The following is a 21,648-nucleotide window of genomic DNA, read 5'->3' on the forward strand; positions in this document are numbered from 1 at the left end:
GCAGTGCTGTGCATAGAAGATGCACCAGCATGTGCACGAAGCATCTCATCTCTGTGGCCATAAAACAGCAGTACATACAGTATATCAGTCTACCTGACCTAGAGGACAGAGAAGGGTTTTGTTTACATTACAAGTGTGTGAACTAGCTGACCTCAAATAATCCCTCCTCAGAAGCCCCATGTGTCCCAACATCGCACGAAATGTGATTTGTTTTTCTTATATTGCTGCGAATTAAGGTATTTTTCATTTCAACGGTGTCAGCAAATCAATGCAGGAAAGAACGATGGGGTCGGGTAAAAAGGGAACGCCGCATCCAACGACAACTTAGAGGCGCAGACGTAACAGCGCTTCTCTGTGATGCAGTGCTGCGTCGCACAGCGCCGACACATCTGTGCAGCGGTACGATGTCTCGTCCCTATGTGGGAGAAGATTAAGCACATTATTTTGTCTTGGAGGTGAAACTTTCTGCAACTACTGTACTTTTACAGTGTTCTGCTATGATGATGTCATCCAGAAACTCCTTCCCTTTCCCTCTCTCTCATTTTCTCACTTTTTTTCCCCTCTCACAGCGAGGCCGTAAATCATGATAATCCATGATTGTGGCCTGGCTTCACCCCTCACCACGTTTGGGATCCTCACCCTCTGAAACCTCCCCGGGGCGCTGATACCACATAAAAATAGATCCCTATCTCAGCGCCACTACAGACGAGGTCATGTCATATAGAAAATGACTAATTCCACAGCAAGCCCGACAGGGTAATTTTGCTGATAGGGGGGGGGGGTGCTCGGGGTGCAGAACTGTTAGATATAGGGGTGCAGAAGAGGAAGAAGAAGAGGAGGAGGTGGAGGTAGAAAAGCAGAAGGAAATTCTAAGTGGGTCATACAAAGAACTGAAATACAACTTATTTAAAAGCAATAAATCAACATCACTTGTTATGGTGGGCAACATAAACCTCCAACTCAGAAAAGTAGAGCTAGAAAGTGCATTTCAGGTCAGGTTTCTTTAGGATGTGAGATGAAGAATCCCATCCTAGAGGGGAATTTAGAAGTATATCATGGCGTCTGCTCCTACTTACTACATTCCCACTATCACAACTGTTCCACAGCAGCAGCAGCCTCCTCCCATTCTTGTTTCTTAATACAATTGTGTGAGAGCCTGGGTATCGTGCTGAATATCTTAGTCATATGCACCTGCTCTCTTTAGCTCTTAAACATATTGCAATGTCTGATATGTCTGTTTTTTTTTAGCACAATTAAATGGTCAGCTATATCAAGACAAGCCACAATATTGGCTATATTTCCCTGTTGGCTTTGAAATTATATTAAATGCAAATCAGAATAAGTTAGAAATTAGATTAAAGACAAATAATTGCATTTTTGTTGTTTTCTTTCTAACTAGTATTGCAAATGGTCCATTACCTATATTATCAAAGGAGCAGTATAGTCGTACAGTATAAAGTGAAAAAAACTCCCAGCCCTAGTGCACCATGTCTAAAATACCATCCTCACTTCTCTGACTTCTCGTATCCTTTAAACCCAAACAGCATGGCTTCAAGTCTCCGATTACCACCAAACACAAATCGTATCAGTTACACAAATCCATGAAAAACAGATCATTTCATGTCCACGTGGCCGAACCCACTTCTCTCTCCCAATATCCACTACAAAAAGCTGCTGACTCAGTGTGACTCTGAAACAAAAACAATAGGAGTTGTAGGGGGAAAAATACAATGTGTCTTCTTTTCGCCTCCAGTTACAGAACCTGATACTGAAATTCTCTGACTGTGACTGAAGCTGACTAAAACACAACAAATTGCACACCGTTGCCATTAACCAACTTAAACTGGGGGAGAAGGTGTGGTCTAGTGCACTTTACCTACTTCCACGCACACCACCCACATTTTAACCACATTTCATTTTGGCTACTAAGACAAACACGTGGGAGAGTCGATGTTAAAAATGGCACAATCCACTGTTTGTCGGTGCACAAACAACACTTTGAACCAAAAGATGTTTTCAGCGTCCTTAAGAAGGTAATACTGTGGACAGCGCGGTGTTTCCCACTGCATGTCCAAAACAGAATTAAAATGTCTGAAGGGTTGCCATGCTGGTAAAACAAACATTAGAATGACACTGGTCACAAAAGACAGGCATGAGACAGGCTTTTTGCATTGTGAATAGTCGCGCCAGGATGTAGACGCTACATGTGAAATTCCTCTGAGCAGAGATGTGGATCACAGAACTTTGTGAAGTGCGTCTGTCAGAGCGCTGAGGCCCGACACAAACACTCTCATCTCACCTTGACTTTGTGCGGGTTCCTCCAGTGCTCTTTAAGTACACTTTCGGCTGTCATGTTGCTAGGGAGGATCACCACGTCGTTGTTGCTCTCCCTGCAACTCAGCTCACACTCCTCACCTGTGCCAATGTGTGAGCAAGGAGGAGACGGACAAACAAGAACAATAAGGGTATGCACAAACGTATCTTTACCCTTTACCCCTTTCACTCTCATACGATCACTTGCTCTTGACATTAAGCTCGCTCTCATGAGGAGCAAATCAAACTGTTACCATTACAATCTGAAAATAAATGAGTAACGTGAGCAGCGAAGGATAAAAGCACACTCAACAAAAGCTGTGTGTAATACAAACAACTGAATTGTAATTATAGAATAGTAAACTTGTGCATACATACCTATGCCGTGTCCCCGCTTGCATGAGTACTGCAGGCTGTAATGGAGGTTTTGAGGTAAAGAACACTGGCCTTTGTTGTGTGGGCATAACCGGAACGAGCCTGTCCAGTTTCCATCCTTTCTGCAACGGATTGCATTGGATGCTGCACCCTGAAAATATTATATTGACAGACAAACAATTATATACACACACACACTGAGTCACACACACTGATGCACAAACATTAGCAGGCCAAGGACACTGAGAAAGTATCCCATCGCAAAGGGGGAAACATAATCCAAATTTCCTATCAGGCACCTGACCCACAATGCCTGAAAGGCAGAGCAGATTAAAAGGTGTATACATTTCAAAACGCTGTGGGAGCAGGACTATTCTGGAAATCAATAGCAATCTTATTAACATGACATCAAATTGAGTAGGGCTAAGGGAGACGGAGAGAGAAACAGGCATGGAGAGACAAGTGTTCAGACAGTGTAAGAAGAATCAGATAAAAGAGCAGTGCACTCATCAGTTCTTTCATTTAGCATCCCATGGATATTAGGCAAAAAAATACAGTTTTTGATTTGTATCTGATTCTTTTTGATTCCATTATCCCACATACATATTAAGCAAAGAACAGAATAGAAAAGAAAAGAAGAGAATGTCTGTTTTTTTTGTATAAACACGTAAAAAGAGGACAAATACATAGGTAAATCAAGAATAGAAAGAGAGGAAAGAGAAGGACAGACCTGCTTGCATGGACCGTGCAGCAGCCTCACCGTATGGGCAGAGCCTCCTGTGGCGGCGTAAGCAGAATTACCAGCAGGATCAGAGCAGTTGAGTCTGCAGACGCTGTCAAAGCGGAAGCCGTCAGTACAGTAATAAGAGCCGTGGAAGATCGGAGGTGGGGGATCACAAGTCACTGGTTCACATGCTCCCTCAAGCCAGCTCCCGTCCTCCGTGCACTGCCGCTTAAACGCACGCCTAAATAGAAAAGAGAAGACTCGTGAACACTTTCTTCTCCTTCTTCCAACTGGACGGAGAGCCACGTGCACAACAAGTGTCTCTTACCTCTTAGGTTTGTTGGTGACATGATAGCCTGGCCTGCATTTGTACTTGCAGAGAGTGCCCACTTTGAGGCCCGTCTCATTGCAGCGCTTGGTTTGCAGCACAGCATTCGGCACGGGAGGGGGCGCCGGGCAACGGAGTTCACAGAGTGCCTCTGGGAAGGACCACAGACCATCTTCTAGGCATGTAAGACTGTTGTTTGTACCTGTCAAAAAATGGAAATAAAAACCTTTGGTGTTGGGCAGCAACTTTTAAAAGAGGTTTAAAGAATAAAAGTCGAAAAAAGAAACATAACCGATGCAAATAATAGATTACTGGTCAACATGTGCAGTTGTGGAGTGAAGGAGCAACTAAAATTGACTAACTCCAAATGTCTGTGTGTAACGCTGCACTGTTCTTCTCACCTACAAGCTGGGCAGGTTCTCGACACTGAAAGGTACTCTTCTTGCCGTAGGTCGTTCCCTCTGAGAAGTTGAAATGTGCCGGATGAACATGGTATTTGTCAGGAAGACCACAGTCCACCGGCTCACATGACACCTGTTTGTTCCACTTCCCATTTGCACAGGTTATAGTCACCGAAGAGTCAGACTGGGAAGAAAGTATAAAGTAATAAACAGATACATTTACTATAGGTTTAGGGTTATTCCTTATCATGCATACCATGATATCACATCACATCAACAAAAATGTGTACCACGCAAAAACTACCTATGGTGATTCTGCTTCCAGTAAGTCAAACTTCACAGGCTACTGAGTTTCTGGTCATTTATATTACTAAGAAATATTCATTTTGACACATGGTTATTATTGTATACTCAAAAAAGCACAACCAAGCAATCTCATGCAGTCAGTCTTACTCTTAAGATGGTAATGAAGGATGAAGTAGTCGGCAGGCCTTGCACAAACCTTACATTATGGTGCATTGCTTATGATGGACAGTGGCTAACCCTGCAGTGGCCTGTCCACAGCAAAAACAAACATTTGCTGTGTTTGTCCTTATGTAAGACTGTCTCACATACTCAAGTCTACAGAGTGTCTCCTGTGCAACTGGGGGCCTTACATGTCGTTGGATTGCAAGAGGATACTGAGGAACCGAGAGGAAATCCATGCATGAGAAGAACATGAAATAATCCACAAAACAGGGACTCAGACCTAGGTACCACCCCTCTGCTATGACATATGAAGGCAAGATAAAGCCTATACAGCATGGTATAAGACCTGATATTGTAGATTAACATCCCTTACATTTCCATTATAGACCTATTACAGTATAGAGAATAATCCTAGATTATTCTCTATACCACTGAAGGAGCAATGACATGGCAAGGTTGGTGTGTGTGTCTGTGTGTGTAGCAGTAGTAGTAGTAATAGGCTGGGAGGACACAATTTGATTCAAAAACCTCCGTTTGTGAGAGCTCTTGAGGGTTACAATTTGATTTTATGGTTTGGGTTTGAATTGGGCTTTATGATTAAATTAAGGATTAGGGTTAGGCATTTAGTTGTGATGTTAGGATAAGGGCTAGTACAAGTGTGGCTGTGTGTAAAATGGTAAATGGTCTGTATTTGTATAGCACTTTTCTAGTCTTGATGACCACTCAAAGCTGCTTTACACGACAGTCTTGGCATTCACTCATTCACACGCAAACACACTTTCATACAGCGCTTCTATGTGCAGCACATTTTTTCCTACCACTCATCTTTCATGCCCGTTCACACGCTGCCGGCACAGCCCTCAGGAGCAACGCGGGGTTAAGTGTCTTGCCCAAGGACACATTGGCATGTCGACTTACAGAGGCGGGAATTGAACCCACAACCCACAATTGAACCCCCAACAAGGACGTGTGAATGTGTGTGCATGTGTGTTTAAAACCTGAACTTTGTTACATACAAGTACAATATGACAGTAACGTCACAGCACTGGCTGGTACTATGAGTTGCATTTGCTGTGCTACATAAATAAGATACAATTATTATTAGTATTCTTGTTATTATCATCATTATGGCTTTCTGGAAACAAAAAGAACCAGAAAGAACTAGAAAGTTTCCAAAATGGATGAGTCCTGACATCTTTCCTCCCTTGACCAGATCTTAGGTCCATTTCTTGTTATAAATAGTTGTGATTCCTGTAAATGACTTGGCTTGTGGTTTGACATTTGCAAAGATGAGACCCTAATGGGGAGCCACTCCATCATAACCTCAAACGTTTTCATCCTCTTCCACTAAACAGAATCGTGTAACACAAAATTGAGAGTGGAGCCAAGAAATCTCTCAACAAAGCTGTGAGAGCTCAATCATTTTGACTTTTCCCTCTCAGAACAAAAAGGGAAACCTGTGTTTTCACCGTCTACCCTTGCTTTTGGTTGACTTTAATTACACACATCTTTTTAGACAGTGGCCAAATTGTGAGGCCACACAAGCAGAGCTCAGTTAGCATTACATATCTCTCGCTTCATAAACTTCTCTCTCCCTCTCTCTCTCTCTGTCTCTCCCGCCGTGTATTTCTATCTTTCATCCTTTCCTAATTACATGATACTGCATACAACAGTATCGGGTTCCCTCAAAACAAATAAGAGCCTCTCATATTTGGATATCCGACATAGTAACATATGCATCACATGCGAGCACTGACTGAAAACTAAAAAAAAAAAAATGGGTATGGAGATGAATGAGTGGGTCATGATGGGAGGATGTGGACAAAGACTGCATAGGAGAAATGTGGAAAAATCTATTCAGCATTAATACACTGACTGTTGTGCGGAGAGGATGTTTAATAAGTGAGCAAAATGATGTCTTTGTGCATGTTTCACCGATCCTGATAAATTAAAGTATATCGATGCATAATATTCTGTGCATTTCTATGTACATTTGTGGGGATTTTCCTTCTTTTAATAAATAAAAACACCAAAAAAAGAACATTACAGCTTCCAGTAGCAACTGTAACAACTTTTGGCTCCTCTACCTACCTGAGTGAGACAGATGAACTGACAGAGTGACAGTGTCTTCCTTCAAGTCAGGGGTTTACCTTCACTCCGATGGCACCCAATCATTAAGCACATACAAGATCTATAGTGCCATATTTTGACGGGAAGATTTATTGCAGTAATACTAAGGAATTAAGTATAATTTGTTATTGCCTAGTCTTCATGGAAAAAAAAGGTTTTTTGAGACTGTTTTGGAGGAAAATAATTTGTTTTGCTTAGAAACAGAGTGATTTTATTTGCCAAGAATATACACACTTTAAGTTCCAGAACCAGTTCTGGGCAAGAATGTGTTCAGAGCAATAACAGTGGGGTGTTACAGAGAATCAAACAGTACTCAGAAGAATGGTTCTAAGTAGATAAAATTCTGGAAGGGTTAGTTTTGTGTTAAATGATAACACATTTGCCTGGACAGAGTGGAATTCAAAACTACTTGTGTTACAATTTACCATGTTATTCCAACATGTGGAAGAATTTAAATGTGTGAATGCAAATTCACGAAAATTCCCACATGCTACTCCAGATGTGGAGTATTGGGATGGACTTTATAGGTTGTTAGGTCACTCTAACCCTCGCTGATGTGCAGCACATTGAAATTTGTGTTCACAAGCCCATCGTCAGAGAGAATCACATCCCAAGTATGCGTCCACAAATTCAGAGGCTTAAAGGAGCAACAGGATGACAGAGTTCAAAGAGCTTTGTCTGCTCTTGAATAAAAACTGGGATTACAATTCATAGCCTTCATCCTCATTCACCCAAGATTTACTTATAGGATAATGAGGGTGCTGTTGTGAGTTTGCATGTTCTTCCCTTGTGTGTGTGTGAGAGTTTTCTCCAGGTTCTCCAGTTTCCTCCCACAGTCCAAAAACATGCAGATTTGGGGATTAGGCAAATTGGACACTTGATCTTATATGTGTGAGTGTGTGATATTGGATGGTTTGTCTCTATATGTGTCCCTGTGATGGACTGGCGACCTGTCCAGTGTGTACCCTGCATTTCGCCCTATGCCAGCTGGGATTGGCACCAGCGACCCTCATGTGAGTTTTCCTTGTTGTGACACAAAAAAGCACAATGCACCTACATGACCCATCTGCTCATGCTCTCAAACATACACCCAATTTCCACACAGGGACTAATAATCCATCCATCTATCCATTTATCCTCCACATGAGGGTTGCTGTGCCAGTCTCAGCTGACATTGAGCGATAGGCAGGTTACACCCTGGACAGGTTACCAGTCCATCGCAGGAGACAAACAACCATTCACTCTCACACTCACACCTATGGTCAATTTAGAGGGTCCAATTTACCTAATCCCCATATTGCATGTTTTTGGACTGTGGGAAGAAACCAGAGAACCCGGAGAAAACCCACGCACACTGGGAGAACATGCAAACTCCATGCAGGAAGGTCCCTGTTCCTTGTCTCGAACCCAGGTCTTCTTGCTGCAAAGTCAAGAGTGCTGGGACTAATAATAATAATAATGACAATAATAACAATGTATAATATCCATATATATCAGGTATCACCTATTAACATTTACAATCAGATACCTGTGCTTCTTTGCAGCACTGCGCCACCACAATAAAACCACTCATCACCTGAATTCAGATTTGTATTCATACGTTGCTAAAGTGACCGGTGCACTGACATCATGATTTACCAAGTGAGCCACTCCATCTTGACATCAGCGGACACACTGACAGCAATATCTAATGCACAATAAACAAAACAACTGTAAATCTTGCTTGTGCATTTACTATCACACAACTCACTGACACCGGTTGAACCCTGTGTGCCCGACTTTATGCCAGGCAGCAGTCATTGTTCTTCCGAACCACTTAAAACAAGAAAGATGGGCAAAACAAGACGGCAATATACAGATAAATACACGCGCAAGTGAGGGAAGCAGATTTGTCCTGGAGATATTCCTCTGAGAGGGTGGTGTGTTCCGAGAACTACTTTGACATCACTAAAATATAATTGGCTAATGAAAGGAGACAAGATTGTGCCCCACGCTGCACTTCTTCACCTTAGTGACGAGTTGTGAGCGTCTTTGCGAGCACTTGTGCGGCTGAGGGATATAAATATGTGCATTGAGGACACATTTCAAATGTATTTTGTATCTTTGTGTTAATTGTGTAAATGACTCATTTCAAGCTGAGAGGGGGAGGGGAAGGGGGAGGGGCGGTGCAACAATCTAGCTTTTGATCATATAGGACAATTTCCCTTTCTGTCTTTATCTTTTTTACCATCTGTGCAGTGTTTCTTACAATTCTTTATTATCAGGCTGTGCACTGTAGTTGGTCGGAGTAATTGCAGACAAAGTAAGAGCAAAAGTGATATCAAAGGAATATGCAACTGGTGAAACCCTTTTTTTTTCCAGAGACTAATGTCATTCTTTGGGGATAAAAGACACGAATTGGCTCGGATCAACAGGTTTAGTGAAGAACGACAAACATCATTCAGACTGCACATTGAGATTGCATCAGTATCTCTTTCAGCACAGAAACACCAAATGAGCACAGTGATTTACTTTGGTATTGGTTTTACATAGTTGAATTTAACATGATCTGGGAACTTAAGGAGGGAAGAGCTTGGCAGTTCGACTTCTGTTGCTCTGCCTAAATGAATATGTCTTGTGAGGTTTGAATAATGTCCATTATTTCCATCATCCCACCAAGGAATGTATCATAGCAACTGCACACAACTTATCATTGGAGTAAAAAAAATACAAAGACAGTTTTATTTATTACGTATTATGCATGTAATTTGTTTTTGTTTTTCATTTAAAAAATGTGATAGTAACTCAAGCTCAAACTTATCTGGCACCTTTTAGTAGAATGAATGGAAAAAAACAATAATATACAACTGTTTCCTCTAAGTATCTTTGAACTGCCACTCATCGTTTGTGGCAAACTGCAAACCTTGTGACAAACATTTTTTCTTGGTACAGCTCTCTCTTGTCCCCCTTTACCCACTTTCTGTTTCCAGCCTCTCTCTCTCTGTGTGTGTGTCTCTCTCTGTCTCTGAAAAGCATCATTTATCACCAAATGAACTGACATTGATGAATAGCCACCCAGTGCACTGTCAATCGAAATCTAATCTAAAAACTTCTCTGGACAGACTCAGTGGAAAACTATTTTTTTCTAAAGTTTTTAGGTAGATATTATGCATGGAGATGCGTTGTGCATGTGTACTTGTTATGTCGAAGTACTGTAGGTTTTTCCATAAACCTTGATTTCCATGACAAAATGGCAAAATGGCCAACACCATTAAACACCAATGGACTATATCATATAATAAGAAAGGACTAACGTTTAATTTATACATACACATTTTTAACAATATGTATTTGTTTATACTGACAAATATAAACATATTAAAGTGTTTTGTTTATTGTTCCCACTTCCCTGTGCTGTGTTAAGACTCACTCACAATCAAACCCACACAGAAACAGGATTTTGAAGCCACAACTTTCATGCCATGAGGTCCCACTAACCACCGCACCACATACTTTAAAGAATGCACAGCGCTAAGTGTACTATACATATACACATATAGTATAATTAAGCTTGTTGCGATGGGGATATACAGTACATATGTAAGCATTTACATTTAGTGGAAGATAGTGGGACAGCTAAATCACTTTGTGGTCATAGAAACGCTCCAATTAGGCAACGTTAGAGATCCCAGCAACAAACATGGCAAGGATGGGAGGAAGAACACGTCACAATCCTGGCCTAATACCAAATCCCACTTTTTCATTCGGTAAAACACTTCCTGTCTCTTTCCTCCCTGTCTCTTGTCTTAAATCTTTGGTCCATGACTCATGCATAACCTCACACACAACTGCATCCACACGTACAGGCCAGAGATCAGCCACATTATTAAAACCGGTTTAATGAAGTGATGCACAGTTTTATTTGAAAGCAACTGAGACTATACACTGTGATAGTCTAATTACAGGTTTGAATTTTTGTGGACAGTGCACAGTATATGCAGGTATTTTTCAGACTTTAACTAAATTTACCTCATGTCTCTCTGAGGACGCGTTAAAAGATTGTCCAGCAAACTGTTTTTACAGAGCCACAGAGAAGGATAAAGTGCCTTTACAGCAGGTTGGTCCCACTCCAAAAGGTTTATGATATAGTATAATCTACGCTGTTCACTTGTGATGTGCATATATATCTTTGTTTGTGTATTTGCATTCGCGTCCTGTTTTTTTTGCCGGGGAATTGTCCGTTGCTTTACTGAACGGTAGCATTTAATGTGTGCTGCTGGGTGAGAACGGTAGCAAATCTCTGCCCTTTAAGAGGGAATTCAATGTGTGCAAAATGAGCAGAAAGGAAGGGAGGGAGGGTTGGGAGAGAGGGAGGGAGGGTTGGGAGAGAGGGAGGGAGGGAGGTAGAGGGAGCAGACACTATGCGATGATGTCATCGTCCCAGTGGAGTAGCGATACAAAGTGACTGTTTGAGGTGATGGTGCGGTATGCTCAGCAAGAGACTAAACACTATTAAGTCTGTGCTTGTGTTTGTGTGGCTTGTGTTTTTTTTTGTGTGTGTGTGTGTGTGTGTGTGTGTGTGCATGCGCAGTGTGTGTGTCTGTGTGTGTGTGTCTGCAGCACTAAGAGGGGGGAGGAGGCTGGGGCATCTCCTCTTCTCAGTGCAGCACGAATCTACCTGGATGTTCATGATGTCATCCTCCCAAGAGGCCTGCCATACCAAGCCTCGTTGTTGCAGGTGACAAAATAAATGCAGAGCTAGAGAGCACCTCTCTCTTATGACCATGTGTGTATGTGTGTGTGTGTGTGTGAGTGTATACTTGAGTTTGCATCAATGCATGTTCATGTGTGCGTTCACAAATTCATGTTTGCATGCGCCGCGCCATATGCTGCAGAAATGCTTTTGCACTTATTGCATGCGTACATTTATGCACTCATGTTCCCCTTAATGCACCGGGCTCTTTAACTGCCTGTGTGCATTAGAACATGTGTGTTTGTGTGTGTGTGTGGCAGTGTGCGCACCTGGCTTTTGATGATGTCATCATCCTGGTGGACTTGCAGGACGTATCCAGAATTGCAGTATATAGTGCAGCGGTCCCCGTTGTAGAAGTGGCGGCCGGGGCTACTGCACTTGAGCTCTGCATTGCGGATTAAAGGTTCCTGGCAGTCAATGGCTTCGCACGAATAATGTACACAACTATGAGGGAGAGTGCATGTGTGTGTGTGTGTGAGAGAGCAGAGGAAAAAGAAAGTAAAAAGAACACATTTAAAGTTACAAGCAGCATAAACACGGCATATAAAACAACACTGCAGATGAGCGTATGTGGAATCAGTCACATACGTGCTCACAAAGAGGGGAAAAAACCTGCATACTGAGGCAACAACATCCATCCATCAATGACTATTTAACATATCAAATCAATAAACCACATGGAGAGCTATGCAAATGACAGGGACGTCTGTGTGCATGACAGTGTGCGCTTGAGAATCGAGAGCGACGGCATATATTATGTGCAGACTTACAGTGGCGGAGCTTGGCCACAGCTCTGTGTTGGTAGCCTGACGGAGAAGGCAGTTATTGCTTTTGGAATGTGTGGATGCCCAAGGCACCTTTTTACAACAGTCCACATTCTACGATATAGGGTTACATTATGAAGCAGATTAAGAAAACGGGAGAGAGAGAGTGAGTGAGTGAGTGGAAGGTATGGGGGGGGGCATGGAGAGAGAGAGAGAGAGAAAAAGAGGGGACGTAAGTCTGGGGAAACATTGTTAAACTCACTCCTGCACAAATGGAATCTATTTTGCTCCGTGTTGTTTACTTGCCTCCGTTCTCACTTAGTCTCATGCTTTTCTGTGCTTTTCTCTCTATATATGCAAACCTTATATAAACCAAAAATACATTAAGCATTTTGTCCTTGTACATGTTTTCTACTGTCCCTCCCAGAAAGTAACACCATATGGACTCCTGGTAAATTTTGAAGCTTATAATTAAAATGCTTGAGTCAAGTGACAAGATGCTATAAGGCGTAGCAAGGAGCTCCTTAATAAGGCATGCGAGTAGCAGTGTTTTACATATAGGGTTCTTGAGGACAAATAAGGGAAACCTAGAAGCCTCCTCTGTGGACACTTTCACTTGGAACAAAATATCTTTGTGGTTTTTCTGCAAGTCACTTTGGAGTTTCTGACATAAATTACAATTACCTACCTGAAAAACATTCCTCCTCCACAGCACATGAGAAGTACAATATACAGCACAATAAAATAACATGTACGAGGGGAAACAAGACGGGTATAATAGAAAAGGAAGTACAGGGCAGACGAGTGCGACTATACAATTTACACTAAAACAGTATGAAAAAAAACTTAAAAATAATACTGGCTATATGAAAGGGAATACTTTACATGTGCATGTGCTAGCAGAGGAGTAACATAAGACTGGGTCATGCTAATAGCTCATGTTGTTAACAACTCAGGGAAAATGGGATGTGGTGTATTGTGGAGGCATAAGTATTACTGGAAATGTGCTGCTCAGCCCAAGAGAAGAAGGAGCGAAGGAAACCAGGAGCAGGAGGCACAGAAAGGGGAGAATTGAGAAGAAGGAGATGCCAAAAAAGTGAGAGGGAAAGGAAGATGATGTGAAAGTAAAGGATGGCAAGACAGCACGGATGACGGGTATGATGAAGGGGAGGAGGAGTTCAGCTGAGGTGGGAATATGGGTGAAGTGAGGAGGCAAAATGGAGAGAGGAGATAAGAAATTTGGAAAGTTGGGGTATGAATGAGAAAATGCAGATGATGAATTGGAATTGATTTAAGAAAAAAAAAAAAGAATTCCAGGATTCTGACCAGATGTAAGGGCACACTAGTGAATAACGACTGATCGTAATATCACATTATACTGTAATATTCTGTTTGTAGAGGGTTCAAGTCGAAATTTCTGACGATAACTGGCCATGTCTGGTTAACTTTCCATCACACAAACATGATCGGGTTTTTTTTTTTTTCAAGAGCCTCTGGATATTAGATGAAGTGGAAAGACTATGAAAGAAAGCTAGAGCGGTGCCAAACAATTTCCTGGCTTATGCAGATGCACAACAGTTTTAATCAATTTAGGTGCTTTTGGATGTTTCTCTGGCACACAACAAAAGCCACAAATATCTCTATCTCTCCACACAGACCCCAGACCAGCCATACTTTGTGTTTAATGGTGTCCATTACTGCGTTTCGTGTTCAAAGGGCTGCGGGAGCATCAGCAGTTTGAATTGTCTCATGCATGACAGTGGTGTGGTAATTGGTAAATTGTGACTCCTTTAATATAAATATATGTATTTGTGTGTGTGTGTGTGGTCCTTGTATTCCTGATGTTGTGGGGAACAAAATCTGTTTACACAGTCACATTAGGGGGGCTTATCTTCCTTATGTGGACAAAAAGCAAGTCCCCATAAAGTAAATGACTACATTTTAGCGTGAAGACGTGTTTTAAGGTAAGGCTAAGGTTAGGGTTAAGTTAAGGTAAGGGTCAGGCCAGTAGTAATTATGGCTAAGGTCAGACTAAGTCTCCAGGAAATGAATGTGAGTCAATGCAACGTCCTCTGAAGTCATGGAAACCAGACTGTGTGTGTGTGTGTGTGTGTGTATGGGTGGGTGGGTATTCGGGGTGTTGTCTGGTCTGCGAGGAGCTCGACGCTCGACTTGACTTCATGTAGCTCGTCGTTAAAATGAAAGAAAGAGGACATTCACAATTGTGAGTTTACAGCTCGAGAGGTGTTTAAAGTCCTTTGGCGGCTTTGCCAACAACTGTTAGAAATGTCATCAAAAGCTCTTCAGGGCTTTTTTACATTCAGCAGGAGTCTCGTTGATTATCTTATTTTCTGGCTCAGTTACTGCAGGGGTTTTTAAAACTGCTGCGTTGTATTCACACAAGAAATTGTGTAAGACACAGGCCATCGTATTTGATTCTCGATAGAGAGGTTCTTTTTCAACTAAATAACTAACTAACTAAATGGATAGAGGTGCAAGTGACGACCTCGGCGTAGAGTGCAAGAACTATTACGGTTCAAGCCTGGAAGGGATTCTCGAAAAGATATTTTTACACATTGTGCTGAAGTGCAAAAGAAAGTAAACAAGATTAATGTTGGAAGCAGTGGCCACTGTTGGTAATGTGCAGACCTCACCAAGAGGTCCAGCATGATTGTAAATTTGACTGTTTTAAAGTTTAGCTGTAATTTTGGGCAGACGTCTAACATTCCACTGCTTGTTTGGCACCGTTCCTTAACGCAAGACTCTCCCTCTCGTGCTCGAAAATGTGCACATGGAAGCATTACAATCACTAAATTATCTTTTTGCCTTTTTTCCTCATGCTCACCTCTGTCCTGTGGGGTTGTAGATCTCGTTGCTCTGGCAGCCACTTATTGTGATGGGGTCAAAGGACTGGAAGGAGCGCAGGCCGACGCCTGAAATGGCCACGAGGCGAGAGGCGAACATGACCAGGATCGCCTTGGTGTGGTAGAAGGCCACGGACAGGTCGTGGTTCACTGGGATCACCAAAGGGTTGGTGCGGCAGCTGAGACGCCACTCGCCTGTGGGACAAAAAAAGAAGATGAAAGCTCGTTGGCGTACTCTGCTCGACGAGTTAGTTATTTGAATGTCCATTCAGCTGATTCTTCCACTCGTGTTTATCATATTCAACAATCTGACACCAAAGATGAATCTTTGATGAGGCTTTCAGTTGATAAACATGCACACGACAGTAGTTCTTACCAAGACTATGGATGCCCTCCTTGGTGTCTACGAGCTGAACAGTGATGTTACACTGAGTCTGGTCAAGTAAGCTTGTCCCATCTGCGGCCAGGTGTATAATCACTGCTGCTGCCACCATGGGATGCGAAAAGTGAGCCTGAATGAAGAAAATGTATAGTTATAAAGTCTCAGTACATTTCTTTTTCTATTACATGTGTGTTTCTTTTTATTTCATATAATTGTCATTAGAGATGTCCTTAACCCTTTAACACTGGGCGTGTCGCAAACCACGTGTCCGTGCAAGCACACTTTGCATTACCATAACTATAGGACGGTTTGTGAGACATGAGAAGTTCACGTCAAAGCCAAAATGTGGCTATTTTCCATTTTTTGGCCATTGTTTTGGACATTGAGACGGAAAACTCAAAACAATTTCAAATTTAACACGCAAAATCTGTGTTCAACTGCGGTGTTTTTCATTTTGTTTTTCTTCATTTTACATTGTTAATGCGCTATTTTAACACGCAGTAAATTGTAAATTGTAAATAATCGCCAGATGTTGAAAGTTATTCTGGAAAAAGGGGCAAAAGCACTCACTCACAGGACATTTTATGGCCCTTTATGGTTAAAATAAGCAAAAAAAAGTCCAGACGAACATTTTGAGGCTTAGGTATTAAAAGGTTAAACACATGTAATATCCAGTGTTTTCACCTGAGCAAAAAATAAATAATGGATTTAAGTCTTACCTTCAGCCAGTAGCTAGGATATCCCCAGGCTGACTCATGAACATCACGACAGGGGAACCATGCATACTGGGACACTCCGTCTGACAGATCAAACACCTTGGACTGACATGTCTACGGAAACATTTAAAACAAAAACAGGACATTTGTTCATTTTTATTAACTTTTGGATCTATCACCTGTGATTTTCCTATAGTCTTCTCAAGTGTGACCTCCTTTCAGTCCAAAAAGGTGTCATTTTGGTTCTGGAAAAGATGGATACGCTATAACAACGTTACAGTTCAAAAACATGTTTGTTGTAATGACCCTTGACAAATAATTACAGTGTGCTTGAACTGCTCTCTGAGTGTCCGTTATTGCCTCTTTTTTTTAGTTACAGTCTTGGACCTCTTTGTTCAACAAATGTCAGCTGTTTGTCAGCTGTACGGGCCGAGGTGCAGCTGACGTGGATTCTGAGCAGCGCTGTTTGTTTGTGTCATGCGCCGATGAACGTCCCACGCTTCCTCTGATTCTGCCTCCACACTTGCCTCTGCTTCGGTGCGCTGACCATGTGTTTGTTTTATAAAACCTGCCATGCCGCACCTGTCCACTAGAAGCCCTCAGAGAGTCATGGTTTCACAGATGTACCACATTAATAACCATCTGTTATGTGGATTTGAGAACAGAACTCCAACTAATGATTATGACTGGTTTTGGAGATAGGCTTTTTTTTTATATCATCATACTTGTAATATAATAGGAGAAGTCATGGAGTGGCATTTTAATATCTGAAAATAAGATTTGGATTATTATTATTATTATTATTATTATTATTATTATTATCATTATTATAACAACATAAGTACTCATTGTTCAATTTAAACTCAACTGAAATCTGACCTGCATCCAATAAACTCATTTTATTTTAAATCAAAAAAAAAATTCCCAGAGGTTGTTGTTGTTGTTATTGCAGCGTTCGCCAAATACTTGCACACTTAATGTGAACGCACTAAGGTTTGTGATTTGTTTAAGTCATTACACTGTGAAAGCAATCAAAAGTTGGGGTAAAATAAAAGCTACAGCTGCATTAAAGGCTACTATAAAAAAAAGACAACATGGTTTAGAAATGTTAACCAACCATTTCAAGTTTCACACCAGTCTCTCTTGCTTCCAACCACAATGTCAGAGTCATTTTCCCTGAGCCAATTCTGGTGTGACCACAGCCTCAGACCAAGGCATTGGGAAGGTTGAAAACGTTAACCAAATACCTTAAAAATCTATTACGACATTTTCCCCACGCATTCCAACTTTGAACACATTTCGGAGACAGGATGATATCATGTCCAAATAAATTCTAATTACTTTTAAAGCCCCACATTTGCTTGCTCGTGACTGAATCACATGTATATCCTACAAGTCTGCATTTTTCAGGTAAGACCCTTCTTACATTGTAAACTCAGGATAAATCCAAGAAAAGCTGTTGCATTCACCTGTTTCTTATCATTAATCCTGTTTTATCAAGGTATGTGTTCTCTGCTTTCAATCACATCTATTTGCCTTTTTTTTTTGTGACTGCATATAGGATTTTTGGTCCTAAATGTTACGACCACATCGGCCATGCTGGCACAATATGCAGCATTTTTATGAAAATGAAGTGGCAGCGACGGACAGACAAGTAGAAGAAATAGATGGTAAGAGATTACTGAGCGGAGAGATAAACACAGACAAAGGGGAGAGAGGGCAGATACCCAAGGACGGTGAGTTTCACCCGTTGCCCTGAGCTGGTGAAATGAGACACCGGTAACATGAGAGCTTTGCTGGGGAGGCTGCTGTAAGATCCTGCCACTGTGGAAAACTAGCAACACCAGCTATCTGTCCATATCTCTGTCCCCTGGATCTGTTGATGTGACCTTTCTGCTGAGAGCTGAAGTGGCACAAATATGAAATGCAGGTGCAAAACACCTGAGATCAGTTGCCATGGGACTTTGGCCCCACTTGACTGCAGCTGAATAGAGCTACGTTTACATGCCGGGTCTGTGAGACACAGTCACCAGATGACGGTCATTTGCTCAGTGGTAAGTGTAACAAATACAGTAAATTCATTTAAAAGAATGACATTGAAGCGCAATAACAAAACAAACACCTTTTGACTAGCACTCCCTTGCTGGGTGACTGAACCAGCCAATATGCTTCAAAGGGACTTCAGGTCTGCTAATGACTTCAAGTGGAGAGGAACTGTTTCCATTGCTGGTGTGGCAGGTGACAAAACCATTTCCATGTGCAAACTGATGACTTATTCATGTCAACACAGGTGGCACCATGCTACACTTTCATCCACACCCCTCCTCCTCTCCTCCTTTCCTCCCCCCTCATCTCCCAGTGACTTTTTCTGTCCTATCGTTTGAGATGGACAAACACTGAGGGGCGAGCGCAAACCCTTGCCCTCAAACGCAAACACCCCTGAAACAGCATCACACCAGCAGGAGGTCATTCACAAGTCTGCCTTCGCTCATTCCACTTCCTCCACTTTTCTAACAATGCAGCAGTCGAAACACACGAGTGTAATCCACTTCTGCACACTTACATTCTAAAGGGTTAGGTGTTGTTTGAGCGCCTGTGAACACGATAATACGATGAATGGATGATTGGATGAATGCTCAACCTTTCATGAACAAACAGAATACAGAATTTCACTCACTAAAATGAAGACTTTATGAATTGTTGGTTTACCACAGTGCATCATTGCACATTTTTGGACAATACTGTATGTAAAATATCAGTATAGGATATTTCCTTGAAATGTTTTTGTGACGTGGAAAGCTCATGTCACACTGTAGGATACTGTCTTGTGTGTACTATGATCAGATGTTATTCAAGAACTGTGGTAAATGCATTCTCACCAGTAAGTCCCTGCGGGTGTTAAAAGGCACGTGCATTGATTAATGCGCCGAGACCAGAGGGATGGGAGCCAAGAAATATTTATAGCACTCACTTTATCACAGGTTAAGTAACAACACCTGATCATTTTACACAGGAGTGCAACTTCACAACATATGGCTATGATTGCCAGTACACAAACGCTGCTCCAACCACTTTAACAAGTGTGGCTGCAGTAGATGCAGCGCTACACCAAAGTGTGCATTAAACAGCCACACATTATCACTGCATTACAAACACAATGTACTCGCTACTAACAAAGTGTTTGGCAAGCCCATCGTGTGCCTTATTTAAATAATCATCTTCAGACACGGCGTGTTCTTAAAAAATAAACTTCAGTGTCTAATTCTTCACCTGAGCCCGTTATCAGTCACACCTCATGTGCAACCAGTATGTTAACGTTAAAATAAGAATCTGAATAGATACAATGTCTGTGAATGTTTGCAAAGGAACAACAGAGAGACCACGTAAACACTAAATTCCCACTTTTTCAGCTACTGTGTTTGTATTGTATCGTATAGGAAAGGGAGTAAACAACAAACTGTGGAAATAAAGAAAACACTATTTGTGCTTTTCAAATACGACCTGATCTTCTTTGACCTACTTCTAACCAGTGCTCCTATGAAATATACCACCTGCCGGCAGACATTCAAATGCATTGCTTGATTACAACTACAATATCGCAGCAGGAAGTGCTGACAAAAACGAGTCCCAAGAATCTACAACAAAATAGGGGGAAAATTTGAGCCTTGAATGGATGATTGCAAATGTGGCCTGTGAAGGAATTGATTAAATGTAATGTTTTGATGCTCGTGTGACCTGCGTTAACCATGTTTGATTTTAAAGTTTGTACAAAGGGGATGCAAATTTAGAGAAACAGAAAATCTGTCCTCACCCATATAGCAGACATAATTCCAGGTGAGGTACATTTTGAATTTTCAAAACAACATCTCGCCTTCTTCAAAGAGTCACAGCAAACGCAAGAGATGAGTTTAACATCTTACCTCTACACACACACACACACACACACACAGTCTTAATTTGTACCAGCTGGCTACTCAGACTGGCAGACAACAGCCAACTCCTGCATGGTCTGTAGACTGGTCTGTGTTTGTAAATCACCACTTCAGATAAAAAGAGAGCTCTAAGTGTCCTGAGCCAAGGGGAAAGCGGGGGAGATAGAGGTGTGGAGAACAAGAGTGCAACTGTCAGACTCATTACTGTGAGAATATGTCTGTTCTGTGCAAGCGCACTTTCGACATCAAAAACATAAACATAAACGTGGGAAGGAGGAAACCGCTGTTCGTAAAAAAAAAAAAGACAGAGTAATGACAATAATAATGTCTCTAATAGCATAATGTACGTCAACTAGAGCCTTTCTCCCCCCCGTGATGGAGATCTGGTTGCCAGGATGAAGATAGATGACCTCGTCATATGGAATGCCTGCACATAACACATATCCTTGTGCAAACACGCACACACTCAAACACAAACACGCACATGCACTACGCCCACTTAGGCTCAGTTACCGATGTTGAAGTCTCCAGATTTTCAAAATGTCCACTCCTGGAGTCAAATCAATAAACCTCACTGACACGCAAACACTCCTGGGCCATATGCTCTCCAAAACAAAGAAAAAAAACTACTGAGGCCCTCAGACATTCAGGAGGCCCCACAAAGGTCCTTTCCTGTACCCTCTAAACACTAGAGGACAGCACAGGAGCCCGTGGAAGAGCGCAGCTCAACTCTTTGCACTTTTATGACACTCTTTACTTTCTTTGCACTGAAAGCAGAGGCGACATAATGCCACGCCACACCTAGCGGGGGTCAATAATTAAACGAGAGCACATTGGCCAGCAAATATTTTTGTGTTCATGTCTTGACGGATCACATGTGGTATGAATATGTGAACTCAGTCGTTATGTGTTAAGGTCGCAGGGGCCATTTCATGATAATCTGTCATTTTTATACTGGTATTCAGTATAAAAAAGATTAAGCTGTGGTTATGTGTTGCGGAAATGTGAAATGGCAGTCATGAGAATATATCACATCTACTCACAGACAGACATGAGGACGCCATCATGACAAGAGAATGTCTCATGTGACAGAAAGCAACACACACACACACATATATAAAAAAATCACTATCATCGCTGGGCTGGTTTGGTCGAACATTTCTATTGTTACGACTGTTTTTTTTTTGGAATTTATCTCCGTCCCAACTTTCCCACTTGTCAATGATAATTTGCAACTTCCCATTTTCCTAAACGATTCCAACCCCATTGTCTTGGGTCCCAATATAATGCTCTTGCCTTCGTTCAGTTCTTGACTCTAGTTGTAAAAAAAAAAGAAGAAATAACTGCAACAAATAAAATGTTGATTCATTTTGACTCATGCCGGTGTCATCATCGGTGCGAGCGCCAGCTCTCCTGGAGCCGAACATACCTGCTGAGCATTTCAGAGTTTATTGTTCATTTCACATCCTGTTGTGTGACTTTGTGACGTCAGGCACTGACCTAGTTTGGAGGAAATTTT

General features: G+C 41.8%; 1 protein-coding gene across 1 annotated transcript in view; it reads right to left on the minus strand.

Annotated features, from left to right (window-relative positions):
* The window catches only part of pappaa (pregnancy-associated plasma protein A, pappalysin 1a), a 76,369-nt gene that overhangs the window by 13,697 nt on the left and 41,024 nt on the right, over positions 1-21,648 (minus strand). Inside the window, exons 11-19 of the mRNA XM_044012715.1 lie at positions 16,201-16,311; positions 15,476-15,611; positions 15,081-15,294; positions 11,741-11,915; positions 4,142-4,325; positions 3,741-3,942; positions 3,419-3,653; positions 2,692-2,839; positions 2,300-2,415 (exon numbers count right to left, since the gene is read on the minus strand). Of these exons, the coding sequence (XP_043868650.1) occupies positions 2,300-2,415; positions 2,692-2,839; positions 3,419-3,653; positions 3,741-3,942; positions 4,142-4,325; positions 11,741-11,915; positions 15,081-15,294; positions 15,476-15,611; positions 16,201-16,311 (1,521 nt within the window). The remainder of the gene's footprint in view (positions 1-2,299; positions 2,416-2,691; positions 2,840-3,418; positions 3,654-3,740; positions 3,943-4,141; positions 4,326-11,740; positions 11,916-15,080; positions 15,295-15,475; positions 15,612-16,200; positions 16,312-21,648) is intronic.

The sequence above is a fragment of the Solea senegalensis genome, linkage group LG21, assembly GCF_019176455.1.
Source record: "Solea senegalensis isolate Sse05_10M linkage group LG21, IFAPA_SoseM_1, whole genome shotgun sequence".
Lineage (NCBI taxonomy): Eukaryota > Metazoa > Chordata > Actinopteri > Pleuronectiformes > Soleidae > Solea > Solea senegalensis.